At 34.1% G+C, this 27288-nt stretch overlaps 1 protein-coding gene across 4 annotated transcripts in view; it reads left to right on the top strand.

Annotated features, from left to right (window-relative positions):
- The window catches only part of GRM8 (glutamate metabotropic receptor 8), a 349252-nt gene that overhangs the window by 281319 nt on the left and 40645 nt on the right, over positions 1-27288 (top strand). For all 4 annotated transcript variants that reach the window (XM_068669623.1, XM_068669626.1, XM_068669622.1 and 1 more), the window contains exons 8-9: positions 1220-1356; positions 22384-23319. In XM_068669623.1, the coding sequence (XP_068525724.1) occupies positions 1220-1356; positions 22384-23319 (1073 nt within the window). The remainder of the gene's footprint in view (positions 1-1219; positions 1357-22383; positions 23320-27288) is intronic.

The raw sequence follows: 27288 nt of genomic DNA, 5'->3' as shown, positions 1-27288 counted from the left end.
AAATTCTGTAGGTATGTAGACTGTTATTCCCACTTCTACTGGCCAACTTCTGCATAATATATACCCAGACTTTCAAGCTTTTTTTGACATTCTCTGGAAAGTGCTCATACAGTGGGCTTATTACCTCTAGGTATTAATTTAACAAGTCTCATACTGTAAGAATTTACTATGAACTAGGTACTCTCTTTTTCTTGATTTTCATATGGAGAGATGTGAAAATAGTGCTGTTTTTGTTTGTTTGTTTGTTTACCCAATGAACACAGCTTTCATTCTCCAGTTACTGAAAAACAACTTTAAGATATTTGGATTTGTCTTCGATGAACCTTCATTATAAATTTCTTTCATCTTCATATGTGAATTTGGGGGGCATTGCTGAATATGACATTCTTTGTGCAATTTTTGCAAAGTCTCTGTAGGACTGCAGATCCTTGAAGGTAATGTCACCTTGAGAGAATTCATCAAAACATGCTCTAATTTGGCTGGCCTGGCTGCCAAGGTAGACATGTAGTTTTCAATCTTTGAACATTTTGTTGATCGAAGTAAGAACAGAGTGTCGATTTATAACTTTTGACAGCTTCGGCAATGGACCTTTCTGTCTGACAGTCTTGTGTATAGAAGAGAGAGCAACAAACACAGCTGCTATCCTTAATTTATTTTGATAAAATACTTTTACACAGGTGGTCAGTGCTAGAAACTAATCACGTTAGCTGTGACCAGATTTATACACTTGTTCCTCAAGGTCTTTTATGAGCATTGGCTCTTAAGTTGATGCTATTCACTTTATTTTCATACTTCACAGGGAAGGTCTTTAAGGAGTTCATCAGAAGATTGCTATTTGTGCAATATTTGTACACTGTATTCACACCTTAAAGTGAAATTGTGCCGTTCTGCAAGTCAGAAGGATTTTCTCCACTTCTTTTTTTTTTTTTTCTTTCTTTTTCAGTGCTTTATTGATATTGTGTAGCACAAAAAAAAAAAAAAAAATTAAAGTTGTTTTCACTAACTTCTATATAAGGTAGATTTAGTGATAATGAAAATATCACACATTTTCTTTGTGAGGTTTTTAGACTTATTACCATATCAGTGTTGCGTTAAGAAGAACCTGGTCAGTGTGATCAACTGTCTCTAATTATAATTTTTCTGCCAGAATATCTTTTCTGGAAAATTGCTATAAAGATATTTATACTAATTGTTCTAATTGCTTTTTAATATTTTTCAGGGAGTGCTGGAACACCTGTTATCTTCAATGAAAATGGAGATGCTCCTGGACGCTATGATATTTTTCAATATCAAATCACCAACAAAAGTACAGAATACAAAATAATTGGTCATTGGACCAACCAGCTTCATCTAAATGTAAGTAGTATTTTAATTATGATGCTGACATTGGAGAAATGCAACCGTTTGAATATTACATTATTATATTTCAGGAATGTTGAGGACTTCTATTAGTTGGCATAAAAAAGTTACTCCGTTCTCTTTTTGAGAAGAGAGTAAAAAATAGCACAAAAAAGCTGAACCCAATTCTTTTTATTCTAAAGTGGGTTGGGTTCCATATTCACCTGCTGCTTTAAATGATATTTTAGAGTCATTATATATCTGATATTCCTCAGTCTGACTATGAAGTTAGGCAGTGAAATAGTAACTCATCCTTCAAAAGAAGGTGTCAGACAAAATGATTCACACATATATATTGCTCATGTCTTTCAAATATAGAAAGGATATGAGGGGATGGAAATGTACATAATAAAAGAGAAGTTTGGACTATAAAACCACTTCTGAGTTGGTTGAAACACTAGGATGATGAACTACAGCAATAAAAATATTTCTTGAATATAAAAGGAGAATTTGGAGTTTTTCTGTGTGGTTAACTAGGATTAGTGTAATCTTATACTAATTAATAACAGAGGAAACAAAGTTACCCTTCCTTGGGAGGTGTTTCGAATTGCTGCTTTAATAAGTTCTGCAAGTTTTGTGGTAGCTGAGTCCACATGTGCATTGAATTATTTGTTTTGAAAATCACCATCCCAATGATTTAGAGAACATATGTAAGAATATTTGAATGACAGCTAAACATCAAGCCACAACTTTAATGGGAAGTTCTGGGAGCCAGGAAAGTTAGTCTTGAGAACACCACAACACAGTTAACCTGTTTCATTGATTTACAGGGTTTACCTTAGCTCAGCAAATTTGAAATACCAACTTCTGTTTTGCTAAAGGCTAGTGAGAAAGGCAACAGTGTGAACTGATTCACCAAGGGGAGTTTATTCAGTAATTTTAATCAAACCACAAGGAAGAGTTTTCTAACAGCTCTGGTTTTCTATGTAAGTGGTTCCTGATAAAGACCAGCAAAGACAGTGCAGTAAATATTTACCAATGATTCTCCTGTTGAGACTACTTTGCAATAATTATCAGAGTGCTACCAACAATAATACATGTGATAGCTCTCCATTTTCAGGCACAGCTGTTTAACCACTTTACCATATCTAATATTTAATATCTGTAACTACTTGGCAAGGACTCATTTATTTACTTCTTCTGCCCAAATAGAAAACAAACAAACAAACAAACAAAAAACAAACCTACTAACAGAAACTGCACAAAGCAGATTGTGTGGTAGTGTTATCTCTCCAGTAACCTGATATCTGTCTGATGAAAGGCATGAAAGAAAAAAGAATTCTTTTAAAGAAGTGTAAAGATTAATACTAAATAGTAGTTTCTGGAAAGTATTCGAGATAGACCCTTATTATATACATTATAACAGACGTTCATGATTTCCGTAATTGCTATTGTTTTCTGAAAAGTTCTGGTGTTTATAAATAAGCTGAAAAACTTATACACACATTTTGCACATTAGTACTAAAATAGCATTTACATAGTAACAGAGCTACCTTAGAATTTGCTTCAAATTCCATTCCAGTTAGTCTTTTTGTATCCCCACCTAGACTGCTAAATTTTTCATTAAGTCTGTGGCTTTTCAGTCCCTTTATTTCTGCCTGATATATGTGTACTGCCAGGAATTAGATAATCATACCAGCAGACTAGCTTCTACTCAGACTACTGAAACCACACCATGCTAAGCACATTGACCACAAAGCTAGCAGGAAAGGATTTATCTAAGGACACCCCTTGTTAACTCTCATTGAAAATGGGTGTATTAGGATGTTCTTGTGGCTTTCTTCTTTTGTCTCTTTTTACAAATTCACTGATGAGCTGCCTAGCTTGTGGAGTGGTAGAGATGCACAACACCCTGCTGCTGGCATTTCAGCTTCCAGCTTCTTGCCACACTGCCCTGTGCTCACCTGGCCCAGAGTTGCACAGTGCTCCTCTGTGCAGCAGGATTCAGCAATGAGATATTTCTCTTCCTACCTTTCACTTTTTTTTTGAAATTACTCAACTTTATGCTGGAGAAGCTCTAAAGTGAAGCTCTAAATTGAAGAGTGAGCTTTATATCTTACGGTTTTTCAGGGCATGAGATTTTGGGTGCCAGTCAGTGTCGGTGTCTGCTGGTGCTGGTACAGTAACAATGAAGAGGAAAGTCATAATATGGATGATGCAGTTTGTTTCCCACTGTTTTTGCATTCACTGAGTTTATATAGCATGTGTCAATGACACTTATGCCACATGATGATCTGCTCTGGCAATCCTACCACCTCATTTTACTAGACAAAGTATACTGAGACCAAGTAATCTTTGTGAGTGATTGTCAATACTCCAAGTCATCATATGCCAAATTCGGTAGTGCCTTTGCTTGCCAATAAATCAGAGGGAACATAGAGGACATTTTCAGCAGTTTCAGTGAAAAACTCTATATTTATTAACGGCAAAGCAATGTATATTTTCATGCTGCTGTTCTATAAAGGAAATGTTTCTAAAATATAATACTTTTTTCTCACTGTATCCTTCTTTCTCCAGCAGTTTCCTTTTTATGAAGACACATGTAACTGATTTTTAATGAATCTCTGTTTCAGATAGATATCTTCTATAGATAATTCTACATCTACTCCAGTTTTTATAGATATTTCTACTTAAAATTATGTGGTAACACAATTGTGTTGGTCTATATATCTGGTACTGTGTCTCAGAAAACTTCTAGCTTTTATTCATGTATTTGCTATGACAGAAAAATACATCATGAAAATACCAAGATTGTAGTAGTTTAACCTTTTGAACAATTAATTAAAATAAAATTATAACATGTTTTGCACCTAAATTGTTGAGACAAAGTTTCCTTCTTCTCTTTCTGTGTATTTTTCTTTTCTTTTTGTTTTCCTTTCTCATAGGATACTCTGTCATATTTTCTCTGTTCAGTCTTGCCTGCAAGTGTCTGAGTCAAGACTGCAGGTCTCTGTCATTTGGGCTATGGCTCATCACCTTGTAGAGAACCCTCATATAGTCTTTGAACCTAACCCTCAGGTTTCCTCTGCTAGTGTCTCTGGTTCCTCACAGTTTTCACTGACTCTTCAGGGTCCTTGTGGTCAAGTTTCAGACTTGTTCTGGAGCAAAGCTGGCTTCTGCTTTGGACAGAAAGTGCCAGCTCTGTCTAGATAAAGACTCTTGCTTCCTAAGGGGCTTTTTGTCAGCAGACTTCACTAGCTGGGATACTGTTTTCTCCCTGTAGTCCTCAGTAACCTTAATGATCTCCTTTGGGCAGGCTGACCTTTCAGATTTCCTCTGAAGCAGCTATAGGAACTTCTGAATACTGATCAGCACTACTTTTGTAATCCTTACAAAACAAACAGATATGTAACAATGCTGTGATGTACAGAATAAAAGTTAAATAAAATAAAATAAAATAAAATAAAATAAAATAAAATAAATATCTCAACCTTTAAACTTTCATGTGATTCTTGAATTTGAACAAGGTACCTTAGGATTTGACATACATAACACAATCCTGAAGGCAGATATTTAGAAACATCAGTCTCAAGAGTCTGGATGTCTTTTATATAATTATCATTTTACATGATTCTGCATTGTAAATTTATACCTCTTTTAAAGTTCTTATCCTCTCTAAGACTGTCCAACTTTAAATGTTCTTAATGCACTGTAAATAATCAGACCCTAGAAGTTTTTTGTATGACAGTGATGGAAAAAATCATTGCTTTAGAACTTCACATCATTGACTATATATAACTGCCAGGGTTTGGGGTTGTTTGCTTTCCTCGTTTTCTTTTCTTCATCAGTAGAAAAACATAACATATATTCAAGCAAAGTTGAGAGTTATAAACCTTTCTCCTCCAAAATATTCTGCTTTTCATAATAATAATAATAATAATAATAATAATAATAATAATAATAATAATAATAATAATAATAATAATAATAATAATAACAATAATAATAATAAAGAACAACAGGAAAAGGCAGCTGTTTCCACAAAAGTTATGTTTTATTCATATTGCAACAGTATTTTGCACACCAGATCGCATGTAAAAGTTCCCCATGAATGTGTGGGTTTAGCAAATTTGAGCTCTCAACTATTTAATCTCTGTAGGAGGAAAGTTAAAAACAAGCTGGCTTTTCCTAGTAGTTATGATTTGAAATCAACTTCCTGATATGACTAATAATGAATTCCCACTTAGAAACTGTGTTTTGTATTGTGTAAGTTGTAATATGGGCTAGAAAGAGGTGTTGACCAATGGCTTTTTATTTGGTGACAGTAAATGTTCCAGTCCTAAAGCTGTAATAAGAAATATTTCTGTTTCCTTTGTGACCTAGCAATCGATTTTTTTTTTTTAATGGTTCATTTTTGAGAGATTTTTTTTCTCTTTAAAAGTGTTCTATTTTAAAACCTAAAAGCCAATTTGAAAAAGAAAAGTCGAAATGTTTAAGAATCATAAAACATATTTTGTCTTTTTTAAAAAAAACTTTTAATATAGTTAAAATTATAAACTGTTTTCATTTCAAACTTATACATTGTTTTGGTCTACAAAAATCTGTATTGAAACAACATAATTTGAAAATATATGTAGATACATATCTATATTCTTCCAAGTTAGTAATTTTTTGATTGATGAGAGAGACTATTATTGGTGATTTCTCTATCAGGTATTTAGCTGAAGCAGGTCAAAAGCTTTAGTAGAGATCCACTTATGTTATCTTAGTCCTTAAGGAAATACTCATCAAAACACTGTAAGCTTCAAGCCCAAATGTAATGAAATTTTTGAGATAGAATTCGCTTTTTTTTTTTTTTCCCCAAAGCACAAGAGTTCAGGTGAAGAGAAAAAGAAATTTAAATTTTACAGTAATGGATTTTTAACTTTGTCTTAGAAATAATAAATTGTGTTTGCTCTCAGATTTATGGAGTGTATGCACTGAGAATATAAATGACTCAGGGGCAGACATTTTTCCTATGATCGTCTTGATTTATAACTAAGAAATCCGTAAATTAAAATTACACTGATATGATGAACTATCAGAAAGACAGCCCTAATCATCATTAGCCTTAAGCTCCATGGTTGGTGAACTAGTAAAAATTGGGAACCCCACATTGAGCATCTCTTCAGGCCGCCATATCACAAGAAGATTTAAATCAGTATTGGATTCAACTTCTTTTCTAGGACTTGTAAATTATGTATCTAATTCTGAAGGAACCCATCAACACTGACATTAGTCAATTCTTTTTAAAGTAACAGATTCAACATTCATTAGTTCCCTTTCTTGTGATGTGACAGAAAATAATTCAAGAAACTTATGATATTTTCTTTAACTGCAGCAAACAAGTTTTAAACTTTGCTTTAGACCACTGTATTTCTGTACTTCATTAAAGAAGTCAGAGCGCCCCCTCCCCCCACCACAGCTGTGGTAAGCACTATATAATTGATAGTTTTTTGTTTTTTTTTTGAATTGCTGAACCTAACCCTAAGTCTAACAAAAGAACACACTACAGTGAAATACATAACAGGAGCACTTATTGCTATACATGATTATATCTGTAAACAAAATATGACAATTATACTTCCTGCAGGGTATTCTTCTGTCTATATGTAATACGACAGTACAGTTCATACTTATATTCCATCACCTGAAAACGCTCGGTCAAAAATAAAAGTCATTGAGACAAGCAAAAATGTTTTGGATTCTTTTATTCTTCTTAAAATTATATTGCTGTCTTCCTTTATTCTATACAGGGCTGAAAGTCAAGTAGGAAGATACTATCACAGTTTTTAGAAGAGTACTTAGGTTTTTCAAAGCTAGTCCTGGTCTTAGCACTGATCAGTAAATATGGCTCAGGATTTATTCCTCTTTACTCTCAGAGTCTGAGTTCAATATGAAAATTGTAGTCACTAAGGACAAATGCTGGACTGAAGAGATCAGTCAACAGTGGATGCACACTATGGACAGCCATAAGTACCAGAAACATAGAATAAAAATAGGATGTTATGATTTTGATAGGTTGCATATTGTATTACGCATTAAATATATATATATTTAAAATAAGCTAAATACAGATGCTAAAAAGCATTAAATGATTTTGAAATGTACCTGTAAACATGACTGAAAATCAAAACAGCGCTTGGTTGTTTTGAACAAGATCCAAGGACCCTAGAAGAATCCAAGAATGACAACTTGTCTTCTTTCCGAAGCTTTTTTCATTGTAGTCCTAATAGTCTTCTCCTTCCTTCCTTCCTTCCTTCCTTCCTTCCTTCCTTCCTTCCTTCCTTCCTTCCTTCCTTCCTTCCTTCCTTCCTTCCTTCCTTCCTTCCTTCCTTCCTTCCTTCCTTCCTTCCTTCTTTCCTTCCTTGTTTCCTTGTTTCCTTGTTTCCTTGTTTCCTTCCTTGTTTCCCTCCTTCCCTCCTTTCTTTTTTCTTTTTTTTCTTTTTCTTTTTCTTTTTATTCTTTTTCTTTTTCTTTTTTCTTTTTCTTTTTCTTTTTCTTTTTCTTTTTCTTTTTCTTTTTCTTTTTCTTTTTCTTTTTCTTTTTCTTTTTCTTTTTCTTTTTCTTTTTCTTTTTCTTTTTCTTTCTCTTTCTCTTTCTCTTTCTCTTTCTCTTTCTCTTTCTCTTTCTCTTTCTCTTTCTCTTTCTCTTTTTCTCTTTTTTTCTTTTTTATATTTCCTCCTTTCCCAGTGAAACACACATCAATTGACTCTCTAGAGACAATCTAGAGAGCTGCTAAGAAAATACCCTGAACTTGGACAACCATTTGCTCTTTATTAGAATAATGCCAGATTGCCAATGAAACCTCTGCTTGAGAGTTAGGATGAATAGGGATTTTTCCCACCTTGCCAGAAGAAGTTAGTCAGGTTTCTCAGTTGAAGCATGGGGCTGCAGTTACACATTTAGCTGTCAATTTGTCACTGGTTTCTTGAGTTGATAGTAGATATTTCATTCATTAGTAAATTTTTCTTTGGTCATCCTGTGTAAGAATTATTATGATTAGAATGAACAGTTCTTTAAATAAACACAGATAACTGGACTGCAGAGTATTCTTGTTTATATCAAAAAACAAAAAGAAAGTATTGCCATGCATGACAAATAATCACTTCTTTTAAAAAATAATGTATTTTTTTTCTTTCACAATAAAAGCAAGTGTGCAATGATAGAATAATATAAAATCAAGGCCGTTTACATATGAGTTATGGAGTGCTTTGCATTCATGTGTAAGACTTCATAGCTATGCCCATTGTAATGGTATGACTTTTAGCATAGACAAACAGCTACTGGGAATAGCAGGTAGTATGGATTATGAATTGCAGGCAGCAAGTCTGCAGTGAATTGCTTTGTGAGGTACTGGTGTGAAATATGGAGTATCAATCAGCATGTTTCTTCCCAGTCTCTTCCATCTTTCTCCTCTCCTTCTCAGAAATTAATATATGTATTATAATTGAAGACTGAGCTGCCCTTTAAACCTACAAGCAAAATATTCTTGCTTAAAAGCAAAAATGGTGAATTAAATGGTATTTAATTATTGTGCATTTGTGTTACATAATTGTGGTCTACTACTAAATTAAATTTAGTTAAATAGAAAATGAATGAGACATTTAGTGCTTTTGAGATTAGGAAAGAGAGTAACTGAGAATTAGTTGTACATTACTTTATTTTTATTTTTACTGTTTGTTTTCCTACAATTTCTCTTCATCTCACAACAGTATTAATTTCATTTCTTTAGGATACCCATCTAATATTTATCCAGGACTTTTCATCCTGATAAATCCCTGACCACTTTTTTTTTTTTCATTATTATTGTATTTTATTTTTAGTTATTAAATGACAGAGCCTGAATTATTTAGGCTATTTCCAAAATATTTGTCCACCATTTTTAGTGGTATTATTGTGATATTACAGTTTAAGTCAGGGAGTGAAGAACGAATATCTAATGTCATTGTAACTTCATTTTAGAAGCAACAGACTCAGTGGGGAGTGGGACAATAGGATGTGCCAGGAATGACTGAAACACATAGAGGAGATGACAGTATGGGTTTCAGTAACTTGATGAATTGAACTCCCCTTCAGGGAGAGCAGAGGCATGAAGAAGAGGCTTTGCAATGGTTAACTGAGATTTGCATTGCCAGAGGCCATTGCTGCAGTGTACTCCTAGACTTGTGATGTAATCCATCTGTTCTCTTCCCTGGTGCTATGACCTCATTAGCAAAACTGTGACTTCACTTCCAAAAGTAGACTAGCTTGAGAGAGTCCAGCCCAGCGGCAAGCAATGAGAATGATCACCGTTCTGAAGACATGCCTGTAGGGAAAGGTTGAGCCAACTAGGACTGTTAGGTCTGGAGAAGGCTGAACTGAGGGAAGTTGTGCTTATCTCTTTCAATACTGAAAGGATTATTCAGTAAAAAGAACATATTGTTAGTGATAGTTTATTTGGCTATTAGGAGAAGTAGTGGATTTGAATTACAATACAGTTTTAATATAAGCATTCAGGAAAATTCTAATGAGGATAATTAAGCACTGGGTTGCATTGCTTGGGGTACTGGGCAATCTCCAGAGCTGTGGGCTGGCTGGGGCGTGTGAGCTGTATGTGATTTTGACATAGTTGACTCAGATTTGGGGTCAGAGAATTAGTCCTGAAATCTCCTTCAGACATAATTTCTTAAGTTTTCTAGCTTTTGTTTTTTTTTTGATTTTGTAGTAAACCCCTCAAAAATAGATTTCCTACATGTCTTCAGGAAATGCTGGGAAGGACACAAGCGAATGGATTCTCTATGCACTATGTTTCACGAGTGAATGTAGGACTGTGTATATCTTCAGCAAGCGCTCTAGGAGAAGGCTGTGACAGATTTATTAGCTTATAAACGTAGTTACTTATTTAGGATCCTCTATTGTTTAAGTTCCTCAGGTTGTGCACCACATTAGTAGGTAAGGTCAGATTTTCTGTGAATCATAGGAGAACTCTCTATTCACACACAGAACTCCACACTGGATTTGTTTTTTAAGAGAGAACTGCTTAGTATTTCCCAGACTGGTTTATGTTTTTTATGTCTACATGGAAAGCAGTTTACTGCTGTGCAAATGGTGATTTCTCCTACCCTCTCTCCACTTTCTGGGAAGCATTTTTCCTGTAACCAAAAGCAATGCAGAAACTCTGCCCTTAAAAATATTTAAAGTGCATCATTAGTTAGCCAAGAATAGGAAATAGGTTTATCAACATTTTAATTCTTATTTTCTTAAATATTAAAAAAATGGTTTCTTAAACAGGTATTTTGTGAAACCGCAAAGGCAGTCTAAAGACATTTAGGTCTCATGAGAATGCATTGCAATTTTTCTATTTATCTGTCCCAGTTATGATCTCAATTTTTTTTTTTTTTATTTTATTTTTGTGTTTAAAATATTTAATAACTGAAATTTGCCCTATTGTGCTACAGAAGACAGCTAAAGGGATCTCAAGAGACTATTTAGCCCTTGCATAAAAATAGTATCTTATATACTTACGTTAATCCACGGACAGAGACTTTACAGCCTCTGAGGGCATTCTCTTCCATTTCTTAATTTTCCATATCACTCTGAAGATCAGGTTTACTAGAAACACTTCTGATCTTTGCTGATTTCCTCTGGACTTCCCATTTGATTCTCATTCAGACTGAACCACAATGATCCAACCTTCACAAAGAGCTCTCTCTGGTCTCACTAGTGGAGAGTATAGGAGAAACATTTCATGTATTCACTGGTGTGGAGTAAAGGGGAAAGATTATTTTATCTGTCTGTATCTTTCAGGGTGGCATATGGCCTTTTTGCAATATTATGGCATTGGTTCAACATATTTTGATCTATATAATAGCTCTAAGATCTTGTTTTATGAAGAGCTCCTATCTTGTTGCTCTCTGTCCTGTGAAGTGCTGCCTGTTGGTTGTTCCTGTTCAACTGCTTGTTCCTTTTCTTCAGACTTTCAGCAGTTAGTCTGTACTATATGGAATAACTATCCTGGCCTTCAGCATAACTTCACTTTTCAAGTATTACTGCTCAAATTTGATCACCGTATACTCAATTTTATCATCCAAATTGTATTGAATAATTATTACAAGTACTGAATAAAGACAGACAGAACAGACCCTTTCCAGGCCCTGCCCTGTACTATCCCTTCCATTCTGACAGCAAATCAATGACAAATTTTATCTTCCTGCAGTTTTCTGATATAATTCACACTCAGCCCTTAGGGGCTAGATCTGTTTCAATAGGTTGCTTATGACTGAGAGTGTAATTTGAGATGGTGTCAAAAATCTTTCTAATGTTAAGATAAATGACACCTAACTGCTTGTCTCTCATCCACAATGCCTGTTACCCTCTCACTGAAGGAAATGTGACAGCTTATTGTTGACAGATCCCTGCTGACTGCTATTTGTCTTGTTTGTTTGTTTTCTGTTTTCAAAATATGTTTGTTTTATTTCTTTCAGGATTTTTCTGAGAATTCAAGTTAAACTAAGTGGTTGATAACTCCCTGGCTTCATTTCTCCCAATTTTTAATGATAAACTCTTCATTTCCAAGTTTTGCATACTTCCTTGTAAAGTCTCAGTAGTTTTCTATCTCATCAGTTAGTTCTTTAAGTATCATAGGATAAATCTTAATACGCTCAGTCCATGTGAAAATCCCTGTCTTGAAAGTACATAATTTTGAATGTTTGTCTTCCTTTCCTTAATTTCAAGTGTTTTTTGTTGTTTTTGTTTGTTTGTTTGTTTGTTTTTAAATTTATTTCCCTTAGTAAATGCATTGAATAATATTTTATCTAGTTTAAACTTCTTCAACATGCTTGTTTTTTTTCCTCCCAGATCACTGTCTCTGCACAGAATTTCCAATTGACTCTTCAGTCTAAGCTTCAACATAGGTTTGACAGAGAGCTCCTGCCCTGTTGTTGAAAATCTCAGTATAAAACAGTCTGTTGGCTGCTGGTTCTGAACTAGCACAGACTTTCAGACTTTGTATATGTGATATTGTAACCTGGATGGATCTGTGTTTAAAGGGCCTCTTTCTGATGATTTTCCTTCGTTTATGTAGTGCTGAAAATTCAAAATAGTTATATTTGAAAGATCTGACTGTTCACTAAATGGAGTTGGCAAAGGCAGCATGAACTATTACAGAGGAAGCTACCTTAAAGAAAAGTCAAAATCTACATGTCAATGGTTAGGACTCTGAACTGCTTCAGGGTAGCAGGTACAACACACATTAACTTTCTTAAAAACAGGTTAGACAAATATGTCAGGAATGGTTTAGGTATAGTGCTGCTTCTCATCAGACAGGAAAAAAACGTGATCCCTAAATTTCATTGAAGCTTGTCTGTTTCTCTGTCACAGTCAATTATGGTACAGAGCATCTGAGGTGAGGGCAACTTTGATCAAAATTTCAGGTGCTTCACTTCACTGAAACACTTTTCAGAGCTTGAGGCTCATAAGATGATCTACCAGTTCTATTTCCTGTTATTCTTTGGGAGTGGAATTATTACTTTTGTGCTTTCTCTCTTGCTGCCACTCATGCTTCAATGGAAATATTTGCAATATTTTTATGATTGGTTATTTTCTAGCTTAAAATAATATACATTAAAGATAAGAAAAGGGGTTATAAATTGTCTTCTTAAGTAATATTAAATATGTGTATGGGCCCATGATTTTGTTGGCATAACTTTATTGAAGTTACAGGACTGGTTTAAATCTGGGGGAGTTAGTCCTGTGGTTTTTAATGTCATGTACCTATGAAGTAGGCCATCATGAAAGTGTTTTGGGACAGAATTTCCCCAGTGATTAAAACCATGTAATGGTGACTTTTTTATTGGAAATTGGGATTTCTTCAATGAATTAGCCAGTGACTTAAAATTAAAAGGAAAAAAAAAAGTCTATATGAGAGTCCTTTAAAGTCGAATGGTAGGTGTGCTTAAATCCTTCAGTTTGTTGTAAAGTGAGGGAGAATCTGAGCAGCAATGGGAATGAAAGGCATCTGACAAATTGGAGCTCCAGACTTGGACTCAAACATTAACTGAGGTGATAAAAGCAATAGGTTTGGTAACAAATTTGTTATGGAACAAAGCTTTATCAAGAAATGTAACTAGACTGTTAAACTAGTGATAGCATGGACCTTGGGCAGAGCTGTGAATATTCCCCAGCTACATGGAAAATGATGTTAAGGAATTTTTTTGCCAGAACTGAGATCCTTTTCTCAAAGCACTAAATTTCTGAGGTATGCATACAAACTATTTCTGCATGATCTACAAGAAAAATTGTCTCCGAACATTGTGGTTCAAATGGACATAGTACTGGTCAAGACCTACCACTTGACAAAAAAAAAAGCACAAAGATGGATTTTTTCCTTAAAAAGTATTACTATTAATAATAATTCTTATTATCATTATTATTGATATTATTAATAATAATAATAAGATTTTTTTAAACCTGGCTTATTATAAGCAAAGTTATGGCTCAGTCTGCTTTTAGTAGCATATAATGGCTTCAGTTCTTGCATGTGCATCATAAGGTATATAGGAACAGAACACCAAAATGCTCATTAAAATCTCTCCAAGTGCATGGCAAGTACATGTAGGGATAGTAAGGAGCTCTGAGTAATTATATGCAATAGAAATTGTCTATGTGAAAATAGTCTGCATAAAGTATAAATTTGAAAACTTGATTTGCAGTCTGATCCTTTCGTAATAATCATATATTTTTGAAATATAGACAATAGACCTTGCAAAGTACATCCAAAAATGTGAAGTCTGCTGATGTTATCTTGAATAGGATATTTCTGTGTCATAGAACTATTAAGTAAATGACTGGGAGGAGGGGGAGGTCTTAGTCTCATTTGAAAATAAAGAACCTATCTCCAGAGGCAGGTGCTTTAATAGTAGCACCTAAGATTCATGCTTATAAAGAAGAAAAATTATCTTGCTTGTACTGAACAGAAGTGCCTACCAGGTTGCTGTAAATTTCCACCTAATAGTTGCACTGTGCAGGAACAGTAGCTGTTTACTTGATGACCTGCTAATCACTGCATTTTGTGCCAGTCTACTTCCCAAAGCACCTGAGAATAAAAAGTGGTTTTCCGTGTACTCCATGCACATTACTAAGTCTGGTGTCTGGCAAATCAACAAAGGGAATATATTTCAGCTCTGACCTGTATATCAGGGGTTTGTTAGGGTCAGTACTTCCGGAGCCTGTAAGTACCTGCCAAACTACAGTTAGAGACTAATCTTGTATGCAAACAGATCATGATCTATTCAAAGACTAGCATTTTAAAGTTTAAAGATTCTGTAGCACTATTCTCTGTATATTATGATACAATAGTATGATCATTCCCTGTTTACAGTTTCCACAGTATGCTCTTTTATATTCAGTAGACATGACTTATATAATTTAACTAGTGAGGTTATTTTCTTATAGTGTCAGCACACTGAGTGTATGCTAGTATGTAACCCTTTCTTTTTGATTATGAGAAACGTTTACTCTGTTTTCTCTTTGCAAGTATCATCTCACAGCATCCTGCAGTTAATTTTATTTATTTGTTTGTTTGTTTGTTTACTTGTTTGCCTTAGTTGATAATGACTTGTTAATGTGGATAGAACATTAAAAATGAATTCTCTTAGCTTTGGTAATTCCACAGATTGGGGATACTGCATTTCTTGGAAGCTGAAAATGACAAGAAAGATTCTGACATACTGAAGAAACAGAATTGTTATAATGTTTCTGATGTAAATTCTTTGAAAAATATTGCTCATTTTTAAAAGCAAAAATAAGTTTTAATCATGATTTCTAAAGTATAAATATTTACTGGTCAAAAGCCCTATCAGACCTGAGAGATTGAGATCAGTTTAGTCCCTGGCATCACTGAGATTCAGAAAATATAACATCCCTACTTAAACATTTCACCCACATTTTAAACTTACATGCAGAATGTCTCCACTCTTATATGCATGACAGCTTCCCTCCAGCCAACTGCAAAGCTGAGGTTCAAGAAGGTTAAGTAATGTGCACAAGGTCACCAAGAAAGTCAGATTGTATCAGAGCTGTATGGGCTAACTCTAAGCAAACAGCGTAAGAGACCAAAGGTGTGTAACCATTCTGTAGCACTGCTTTCAAATATAAATATTGCCTTCCTTCCTGATCCTTTCACAGTTATTGCACATGATCAAGCTTCTCAGACTCTTCTTCAAATGTGTCTGATATTCAAATACATTAATTTTCAACTGGTTTGTGGTAAAACCAAGAATATGATCTCATGTTCTTTGCAAACATTTAGGGACATCTGTGCCTCAAATTCCAGAAAAAGACATCTCAGTTTTTAGGAAAACATCTGTACGTGGTAAATAATGGTATAAGTGAGGTAGATAATTCTAAGGAATTATAGCAATTTTGTTACTGTTAGTGATCTGTTACTGCCATTGACAATCTGGTTTCATTCTAATAGTTTCTTATTCTTATTCTTATTCTTATTCTTATTCTTATTCTTATTCTTATTCTTATTCTTATTCTTATTCTTATTCTTATTCTTATTCTTATTCTTATTCTTATTCTTATTCTTATTCTTATTCTTATTCTTATTCTTATTCTTATTCTTATTCTTATTCTTATTCTTATTCTTATTCTTATTCTTATTCTTTTATTCTTATTCTTATTCTTATTCTTATTCTTATTCTTATTCTTATTCTTATTCTTATTCTTATTCTTAAATTTTCTTGTTTGCTTGCTTTTTTATTATTATATTTTTTGTCCATGACTTATTTCCCTTCTGCACATGCCTGCTTAAATATTTGTAAATTTAGTCTGTAAGTATACTCAGCTTTTCTCTAGGGGGATAAAATTTAGCTGGCAGACTGAATGCAATGATCATTACATTTAGGCTCATAATGAATTCACTTTAGTTGAACCAGTTGCAGTTTAATTCTGGTATGTGATGGTTCAGATGACTTGATTGGACAAGGTACATTAGAGACTTGAACTTTTACTGTGAGAATAGATGCATTAGACAATTCAAAAGCTAAATATTAGACTAAATTGCCCTAATTCATTCATTTGCTATGCTCCTCTGATAAACCTTTTTGTCAGAAGAGAAATAATTCCACAAATTTGAGACAGAAATAAATGCAACTCTTAGTAACAGCTGCAGGCAATATTTCAGTTCTTTGTCATTTTTATAACTGAGAATCTGAATATGTATTAAAAACCATATGAAGAGGTATGTGAGAACCTTGGTGATTCTGAAGGTCTTGGCTTACTGACTACCAAATAACATGTTAGCCTGTTCTCATAATTCTGGCAGAATGCACTATTTGCATTCTTCTATCCAGATCTTGTATAATTCTGTTCATTAAAATAATATTCCTAAGCATGTATTTTTAATTTTTAAAATATTTTTTTTGGCTCTGAGATAAGGTTTCAAAAATGGAATTCCTGCAGTTAATGATACAACATAATCCAAAAAATAAATAAATAAATAACATACTACCCAGCAAAGTCCTTGATAAAAATTCTGTGAGGTTTGTCAAATGCTTTGTATAATCACTCATTGCTGAAGTAAGTGATAAATTATTTCATGATCTCAAATGGAAAACATAATTTTTTTGTATACGTAAATGGTTCAGAATTTGTATGTGACCTATTAGCAGCAATTTTTATCAATCTCCTTTGGTTTCTGAGGGCATTGCTAAATGAATGAGTTTTTTGATTATTGGAGGAACATAGGTGCCAGGAATGTGAATGTACTTCTTATACAGTGTCATGTAAATCTCAACTTGTTTGAACCCATTTCTTGAATCATTAATTTTTAGCTTTATTATTAGATATTAGAGAAAATTGTATTTGTGATGTTTATGAAGGATGGAGGTGTTTACTCAATTTTGATATGAAATGGCATTTCCTCTGTTTTGATGATTTAGTGAACTGCAAACCTTAGGGCTGCAAATTAAAGCAAATTGAGACTCCATCAGGCAGATAACTCATATAGGGATGATTTTTATGCCTATTTAAAAAACAATGAAGCCATTCTTTTTTTTGTATCATGATGCATTTTGTAGAAAATTAGTATGTGTCTTACAGACATGCTGTCACACTCTTTTTGATGTTTTCACTTCACTAAATATTGTAATAGTAGAAAACAGTAACTCATAGTAGGCCAAAGTGAGGTGCTCCATTATAACGCATCAATCTATCACTTTCCAAATTCAGAGGAGCTACTCATGTAAAATTAATAATTATGTTTAAACAATTATTAATAGTAAATACAGAGCTAGTCAATCCAGTCTATCTGACCTACACAATAAATTCAGATGTATTTTACACTGGACTTAATCTTGTCATATTTCACACTGTAGTCAAAAGCAGCTGGCAGATGTCACATGAAAATGAAGGTGATGAAGTCTTCTAGAGTCTAAGTTTACCTAAGGCTACTTAAAGATCTGAGAGTCACCCAGCCCTAGCAAGGGCTAAGCAGTATAAAGTCTGTTGGAGACCCAGAGATTTTGATCAGTGAGGGCTGAAGTGCTGCAGAACAAGTTTACTGCAATGTCAAAAATAAATAAATAAATAAACAAACTAACCTACCTATATATTGCCTTTTTTTTTTTTTTTGTAGCCTTTTTTTCTTTGTGTGTCTAAAATTAAGCTCTTCTGAAGTTAGCTTTGTAACATTTAAACTTCTAGGTCACCTTGGTGTAGGTTTTCTGAATTATTTAGGTGTTGAAAACTGAAGATGGAAACATAGTGGGATTATCAAAAGCACTTAAACAGATATGGCACATAGCTCCCATTTAAATTAATTAACTGGATTGAAATGTTCCCATTGGCACTTTTGAAAGTTCCACTGTGAAATGTTTACTTTTAAATAAAAAAAAATCAGATTTTCAAAGGAGGCTGAGCATCCAGAAACTCCCTTTGAATTTGATGGCAATTATAGGTATTCAGATGATTTTCCTCTTTCTTGTATCTTAACAGTTTCTATTATCATTTATTGTCTAAAGTTAATCTCAAAGAAGTGATAACAACAGTGCTATAACCTACGCATAGGAAAATAATGACATAGGTGAATCTTCTGCACAGGTTCAGGAAGCCAGGTTCTTCATATATACATTCAATGACTGGAAAAACTGATAGAGCTTTAAGTGTGTTTTTTTTTTTTTTAATTTTTATTATTTATATATATATATATATATATTTATTTATAATTAAGTCTTGTACTAGATTTCCTTATCAAATTCCTATTATACAAAACAATAGTTAAAAAATTCATTAAAGGCAAGGAGTGCTGTGGGTTATAGGTAGCTGGGAATTAATCAGATGACCAGAAGTAGCATGACTTTTCAGTATTTAATTGCTGCATATACAGAGACCCTTACAGGATCTACCCAGACATAATAAAAGTAAGCAGTGTTCACTCTGTTATAGTTTCCTCTGCCCTTTCCTCTGCCTCTGTCACAGTAGGGTCTAAGTAGCAGTCTGAGGGTGTATACACATTAGCATTTTGGTTTCAGTCAAGAGTCTGCCTTGAAATGAATCTGCTAATTATTCCCACTTAGCACACTTGCTCATATTGTGGAGTGGGTCTCAGGCTACGTGAACTGAATTGCTTTTGGCTGAAATGAAAACAGAAGATACTCTCCAGAAGGATATTAGTCTTCTATAATCATTACCAGGGCTTCTGTCCACTTAACCAGGCCAGAATTAGCCCGATATTACCTTCCCAGTCTCTAGTTTCAAATACTGACCAACAAGACATGTCTTCAGAGCCAACACCTGAGCTCCACAGATTGGCTCTTACTATGTTACTTTGCTTTTTAATGTAGCTTGGTTCATGGGAGGACCCCACAAAGTAGTATAAAGAGGGAATTCAAAGTGGTATAAAGGGGGAATTACATCTTTGTACCTACTTTCAGAGTTAAAATCCTACACTGCCAGAATTTTCTAAGAACTGCAATCATCTTAAAGGTGATCTCTAATTTCAAACACTGTCCAGTGTTTCTTAGGAAGGTTTTTTCTCCTTCTTTGAAAATGGGATAAAAAAGTTATGAGCAAGAACTCAAAATTTTTGGTTATGTGCCTTTTCAGAAATGTAGGTCAGCCTAAAAATCACTATAGGTTTTGACTAAAAAAAGCCATACAAACAGGACCATTATTAAGACATCACTTGTATGCAGTGTAAAATGCACCTGCACCAGTCATTCACCCTGATTATTCTCTACACTCTCTACACTGTTTTAGAATGTTTTTACACTTTGAGAGCCAACTCTCGTTTGAATTGTTCCATTTCTAACAGCTAATCATGTTTGTATTCATAATTCATTTAAAAAAAGTGTCAAGTTTGTTAAGCTGGTGACTTTTTCAACATTCATAGCCCTATATTGCCATGCTGGAAGATATTTCTTCTGTAGATTATGTGTTGGATGTATTTGAATAAAAAATCAATATAAATCTTTACCAGTGACCTTCTGAGACAGGAAATTGTTTTCAGTTGTTGCCACTGGAACCATAGGCACTCTAATGTATTTCCAACCAGGATTTTTTAAGTCTGTTTTTAGTTAATTAAAGCACAGTTAAGACAGAAGTGTACGATGTCACAAGTAGCTGTGGAATAAAATGTTTTTTTTTTTTTAATTAATTTATTTATTATTTATTGTATTTTTTTATTTATTTATTTAATTTATTTATTTTATTAGAATAGAATCTCTAAGAGACACAAAGGAACTCTTTCTACCTATCTAAACTGTGGATTCACAGTATAGTAAAAGTGGTTCTAGCATGCTTAATGCTAGATAAACATTTTAGCCTCATGGTATTAAATAATGATCAAGTATGAGCTCACTTTTCTAATTGATATGTATTAAAAAATTGGACACTTTAGCTTTATCCTGTCAGGCTTTCTGCCAGCCTAGATATTGCCTGTCCATGACACTCTAACTTTATGCTGGAACAGTTTGTGTATTATCCTGGTGATTTTGTATTGTGTGCTATAATCTGGCAAATAGGCAGTACTGTTCCGTTTTGAGTCATCCCAAATTTACCCACATGGCCTCGTTACCCCATTATCAAAGTATCTGACCAAATCACAAGCTTTGATGTATTTATTCTCCTAACAACTCTGTGAAGGGAGAATATGTCTCAGATGTCACAGATCTCATCATAACATGCCTTCTCTCTTGTCTAGTAGATGAAACATTAGGGGTTATGCAGGCTTTAAGAATTTCAGTGATTAAAACCCAGAGATTGTAACAGATTGTAACAGGTGAATGTTTTAAAATGTCAAGTGATCTGCTAGGGCTCTAACAAAGCTATTTCATGACGTTGGATTATTCTTATGCTTTTTAGGAAGCTAATTACTTGAGTGTTTTCTTTTTAGATAATCACTGGATGATGAATTTCATGTAATGATCAGTCCTTCATATAAAATATGGTTAACTTTTGTAGGTTCAGGACAGATCCCAAACCCACTGACATTCTTAAATCACTCAGGGGATTCACTGAGTTGGCCATATGAATATGTTTCTCCCCATTACCATGTGGTCTCTCATTTGTCCCTTTGAGTGTTGAATAATAGCCAAGTGCTACACTGTTCAGCAAAGGGGACAGAGGAGACAAACAGCCTGGCTTCATGCTTCAGTTTTAGTCACCCTACACGGTACCACGACCAGTGCACTGACTCTTTCAGGAAGGCAAATGGGGCCAGTGATGTTACACTGAGATTTTCTCTCAAATCTGTCGAAAAACTGCTGGAAAAATAAATCTTTAAGGCCAAAATTATCCCACTCAATAAGCTGTCCCCATTCTGTCCTCCTCCAGAATGAACTGAAAACAGTCCTGACACGTGAAGTTTTGTTACTGCTGTTTCACTTATAAATAAATGCTCTAAATTGAATAAAAGTGCTACGTACTTAATAGGCAAGAAAAAGGCAAGTCTTTCATCCTTGAGTATTTACCACCTAATAAAGGCATGGTGGAACATGGGAGTAAAACAGTGTGAATATGGTGCCTATAAGCAATTCCTTGCTCTGCAAGCTGTTCTGGTTCAGTCAGGGTGATCTCTTGCAGAACACAATGTTGCTACGGGTGGGCTAGGGAGAGCTGTGACCAAATTGAGTGATAATTTTCAGATATATTGCTTTAAATCCATTAATTCCCTATACAGATTTTTTTGGGGGGAGGGAAGGTAATCAGGAAGAATAGGCAAGGGGATAAAAAACAACCAACCAAACAAACAAACAAAAATGTATTTTATTAAGGCTCTACTATGGAGAAATCTGGGATTTCAAAAGCAAGATTGCATTGTGTGCATCTGTTTAGTGCTACAAAAAGAACCTTGGAATTTTTAAATCAGATCTAAAGTGTAGCCATGACATCTTTTTGCATTACTATTCAGAAAGCACTGTATACTCATTTTTATCTTCTAGAAATGAAAAGAAAACTCTCTTTTGAATTTCAAGACCTAGAAAGTGAAGAAGTATAAAATACTCACATTCTTGGAAGAGGTGGCATTCCATTTCCTGTGCATAGATCTTTTTTCTGGCACTTTTTGTTCTGCTAGAGCTGATGCAAGGAGATTTCAATCTATTTCTTCACTGTACCAGAAACTTATTTGAAACTCACGTAGCCTTATTTTGTAATTAAATGTTTGAGAACTAGTGGTATTTATATTTGCATATGATTAACTTTTAAAGTGCTGTGTACAGGGCTTTTTGCTTTCAAACTAGCCTGGAGTCAATAAATATCCTTACAGATGTCAATTTGGTCAGCAGTAAAGAGGTAAATAGAAACTAATGACACTCATCAAGCCTGTGGCATGAATGATTTATTGGGCACAATCATTTAACGCTTTCATAAAGTCAATACAAGGGAAAGAAACAGGTTTCTTATTATGGTAAACTGTATTTGTACTGTCAGCATGTAGTGATTTATGACAAACCTGTGGCCAGGATTAGGATATTATAAATGGGGGAAAATAGAAAGCTCATTAATTTTTTATACCCACAGGTAGAAGACATGCAGTGGGCTAATAGAGAACACACTCATCCAGCATCTGTCTGCAGCCTGCCCTGTAAAGCTGGGGAAAGAAAGAAAACTGTGAAGGGGGTGCCCTGCTGCTGGCACTGCGAACGCTGTGAAGGGTACCACTACCAGGTGGACGAATTCAACTGTGAGCTGTGCCCAATCAATAAGAGACCGAACGCCAACCGTACTGATTGCCAGCTTATCCCTATAATCAAACTGGAGTGGCATTCCCCATGGGCCATTGTGCCCGTCTTCATAGCTATCCTTGGTATTATTGCCACAACCTTCGTCATCGTGACATTTGTCCGGTACAACGATACGCCGATTGTCAGGGCCTCTGGACGGGAGCTCAGTTACGTGCTCTTGACTGGGATTTTTCTCTGTTATTCCATCACATTTTTAATGATTGCAAGTCCTGATACAGTGATCTGCTCATTTCGAAGGATCTTTCTAGGACTTGGTATGTGTTTCAGCTATGCTGCCTTGCTTACCAAAACAAACAGAATTCACAGAATATTTGAACAGGGGAAAAAATCAGTCACAGCTCCCAAATTTATTAGTCCAGCTTCCCAGCTGGTGATCACTTTCAGCCTCATATCCTTGCAGCTTATTGGAGTCTTCATCTGGTTTGCTATCGATCCACCACATACCATAGTAGACTATGGAGAACAGAGGACACTTGAACCAGAAAATGCCAGGGGAGTTCTCAAATGTGACATTTCAGATCTTTCTCTCATTTGTTCCCTTGGATACAGTATTCTCTTGATGGTCACATGCACTGTTTATGCTATTAAAACAAGAGGGGTTCCAGAGACCTTCAATGAAGCAAAACCCATTGGATTTACTATGTACACAACCTGCATAATTTGGTTAGCTTTCATTCCAATCTTTTTTGGCACAGCTCAATCAGCAGAGAAGGTAAGTTATAAGTTTACAAATCAATTACTGTCCTCTCTTTATTTTTGTTTTGCAATACTTGTAACCGTACAATATTTTCACTTACAAACTAGTAATTCTGAATGCTAATTGTGAACAGAATCTCAGAATTCAGAAATAATAAAATATATGATTCAAATGGTAGCTTGCATTTTAACACAAGTTACTTTATGTGATTGTAGTACGGTTGTCCTAATAATGTAATAATGTAGTGAGAAAATAAAAATACTCTCACTATGTACTTACATTAAATTAGCGTTTCTTATGCTTATTACTATCCTTCTGTGATGCTCCAGCCTGTTACATGAAGCACTATAAATCTTTGTTCTCTTTGTTAGGAAGAGTAAATTAAGTATACGTGAAATAATTTAAAGCACAAATCACTAGATATTGTTGCAGAAGAGGAAGAAAATATTTTCCTGATGCTTTAATGAGAAATTCAACACTGCATACTATGATATCTGTTATTCCTCTTGCAGTTGGCATGATTCTTTCCTGATATCAGTCATGGTAAACCCTGCAAAACACATCAGTCAGTTAACTCTACTGCTCTTAGTTCTAATGGGAAGACAGAGATAAATGTTGACTGTGTGGGTTTGTATTCAGCTGATAGTAGTGAAGATGACAAGTTAGGTAAGAAAGAGCAATAATAGCAACATCAATCTTCAAAACTGCAAATCTGCAAGGTTTGGAATACAATAAAATAGGAAAGTCATCAGTTCTTTTCATAATCTCTTTTCCTTTTTTTTTTTTTTTTTTCTAACAGGTGATTTTTAAAATGTTTTTAAGTTTATATTTTTAGTTTAATTAATTCAATTGGAAAAGTCAGCATGTATCCTCTTGTAGTACTTCAAAGTTTTAACATGTTTGTGGTTCCGATGACACTCATACCTGCAGAATTAAAGAATAGGTCCGTATAGCTTCATAAAACACCTGTTAATTCAAACAGAAGGATCATGAGGGGAAGGCAGGGTGGCAGAAAACAAACAAACAAACAAACAAACAAACAAAAAACACAACATTTTCCTCACTAAAAAATGAGGTAAACAGGCTTACTGAATTGGATCAGGCTTAATTTCCATGGCCTTTTGGATTAAGTCAAGGGAAACAAGTACCAAAGTAATGGCATATTATAGATACAGTTACTAAGGATTTTAAAAGTCTATTTGATATAGGAAAATATGTTCAGACGCATTGACCATAAATGTTGAATTTGTGTGTGTATGTTTTGGGTTAAGTCACACACAGTTTATGTTTTAACAGCTTGGGGTAGTAAATTTTGTGGCAAGTACCTATAGAAATACAAATGTATTTCTGAGTATTGAAACACAGAAATATTACTTGGCTGTATACTAGGCAGTGAGGTTCCAGTGTTTCACTTTAGCTTGTAGTAAAGAATGATTTGGTTTTGACTGCTAAAGAACACCTCTTAATGAACACCTCTTTTGCATTTCTCTTATGAAATCCAAGACTGAATGCATAAATTATACTAAATTGCACAGCTTCTACACTAAATTTCACTTCTTAGTTGCTTTTTTTTTTTTTTTTTTTTTTTTACAAATGATTTGTTATTCTTTGGATAACTTTCAGGAGGAAAAAAGCAAATTAATATGCTAATACAGTGGTTTTGTAATTCAAATAATTCTTTTCAGAGTGCTTCTACTTTTGGCTGCAAATAAAAGCATGTTTCCACACAGTCTTACAGACATCATCATAATAGCTCATGCAGTCATACAATTAATTGTTTATCTGAACAGGAAAAAATATAATAGGATAGTGCACACATATATACATTGAATATACTCAAACTCACTTGCAGGTTTCTCAGTTAATCAACACTGAAAGAAGCATTTTTAAAACAACTAATACATTATAGGATATCTTATTTTAAATTTGATATCATGATAATTTTGGAGGTATTTTCCACTCTAAATAATTCAATGATTCTATGATCTTTTCTAAAGATGAAAGAAATTAATTAAAAAATAAACAGAATTTTCTTCAAAGCTTACTCACTCACTTTGAAGTTAATCTTGCAGTTGATTTTAGTATCCTTCTTTTTATGGCTTGAGTTTGTTTAGAGAGAACTGAGCAATAAGTTCAGGAACTTAAAATACTCTTTTAAAGTAATGGTTCATTTTTGAAATTTTGACTAATAAAATTTAACATAGCATTCACTACAAGCCAGGTGTACTTCCAACTAGCATTTCATTGTGCTATTAAGTTTCAAGACATTTCTGTCTGAATAGTTAAACCTTCTCAAATATGTTTTGGTGCACTTCGGTTTTATAACAATAGCAGAAGTTTTGCATATTTGGGAAGAGAGGTTATGTTTACTTAATTAACTATTCTGTGAGTACAGATTAAGTAGAAAATGCTTTGAGGAACTTTTATTTTTATTTCACTGTCAGGATATTTCCACTGATAAATGAAAAAATAGGATCATTAAATGCTAAATACAGGTGTCTGTATCCAAAATCCATAGATCATTATGGAAATTTTAACTTTACCATTAATGATCATTGGATAAGTTCCCTAAAATATATAGCTGCTAGGAGATTCTGGATAGAATGCAAAGAATACATTTGGTACAAGTTCAGCCATTGAGTGTAGGTGTATGTCAAACTTCAAATGTGCTTGACGAAGGGCATGCAAATAAGTATATTGCTGCATAACCCAAGCTTGCTGGCTTTTATGGATCTTCACATTTATTGTTTGTCCTTAGTCGTATTAATAATAATTAGAAGAATCACTAAACATGGCATTTTTAGGTTGTTATTTCTGTAGATGTTCTACAGAGAAGAATAATAGTGTTGACTTTTAAATCCCATTTGATTTTTTTTTTGTCTAATTCATGATTTTGTCCATTCATGATCTGGCCAGGTTTGACAGCTGCTATTAAGAAACAACAACAACAACAACAACAACAACAAACAACACTACAAATTACAGATTATTCCAGTGCATCATAGAACCAAATTAAAAATTTATTCCTAAATCATAAAACATCTTTTTTTTTTTTTTTTTTTAAAGACTTGCATAAATGTCTGTGAGGTGCTTTAGAGGAAAAGGAGTGAATTTCTGTGAGAAAGCCTTCTGCCAATGTAAACCTCCATCTGCACATGTGCATGGCAAAGCACTTAAGTATTGGGATCATCTGGAATAGAGATATCTAAAATGTCATGATGACTGGAATGCCACAGAAAAAGAGAGTTAAATTAGCTGAGTGATTAAAACAGATGTTTGATGAACCTCTAGGTAAAATTAAGTTACAACAGTAGATGCACAAAACCCATCTGAGGATAGATGGCTATCTGAAGTACATCCCCATTTGACAAGCAGAACTAGTTTAATTTTCTTCCTTTTACCAGTTTTGACAGGTGGATAAATCATGTTCATTCACAGATAATACAGACACCATGGATTATTATTAACCTGGAAATACTGTGTTTTGAATGAGAAGATGAATACTTGCTTCCCATACTGTGAAAGAAAACAAGTTGTACTTTCCTTTAAGGAAAGAGTATCATAGAAAATACTGAAAGATTTCTGCCTTCTCCTCCCCCTGGAAGGAATTGTAAGGTGTGATCTAGTAAAGGAGATAAATTTTACCACATTTTCCAGTTAATCTGAGAAGTTATTATCTTTATCATTTTACTATAGTAACTGATTTAATCTTGGATTTGCTGATCAAGTAGATTTTAGCTGTTAGTAACATTGAAAGAAGCTAGAAACACTTCTATGAGTGTTCAATTATACCAATATTAATTTGACTTGTAAGCAACTGCTGTAGTTATCAAGAGGAAGATACTCATTTCTGCGTGGGAGAGCAAAATGGTTCCATTAGTCTAATAAGATATGTCCTTTAGCATAAAAAGAACACAACAAACAACCCTACCAGCCACCCATCCAACCATCCAACCAACCAACCAACCAGCCAAAGCCAATGAG

This window comes from Anas acuta, chromosome 1, assembly GCF_963932015.1.
Source record: "Anas acuta chromosome 1, bAnaAcu1.1, whole genome shotgun sequence".
Classification (NCBI taxonomy): Eukaryota; Metazoa; Chordata; class Aves; order Anseriformes; family Anatidae; genus Anas; species Anas acuta.
The sequence above is the reverse complement of the archived record's forward strand: the minus strand, read 5'-3'. Positions and strand labels throughout refer to the sequence as shown.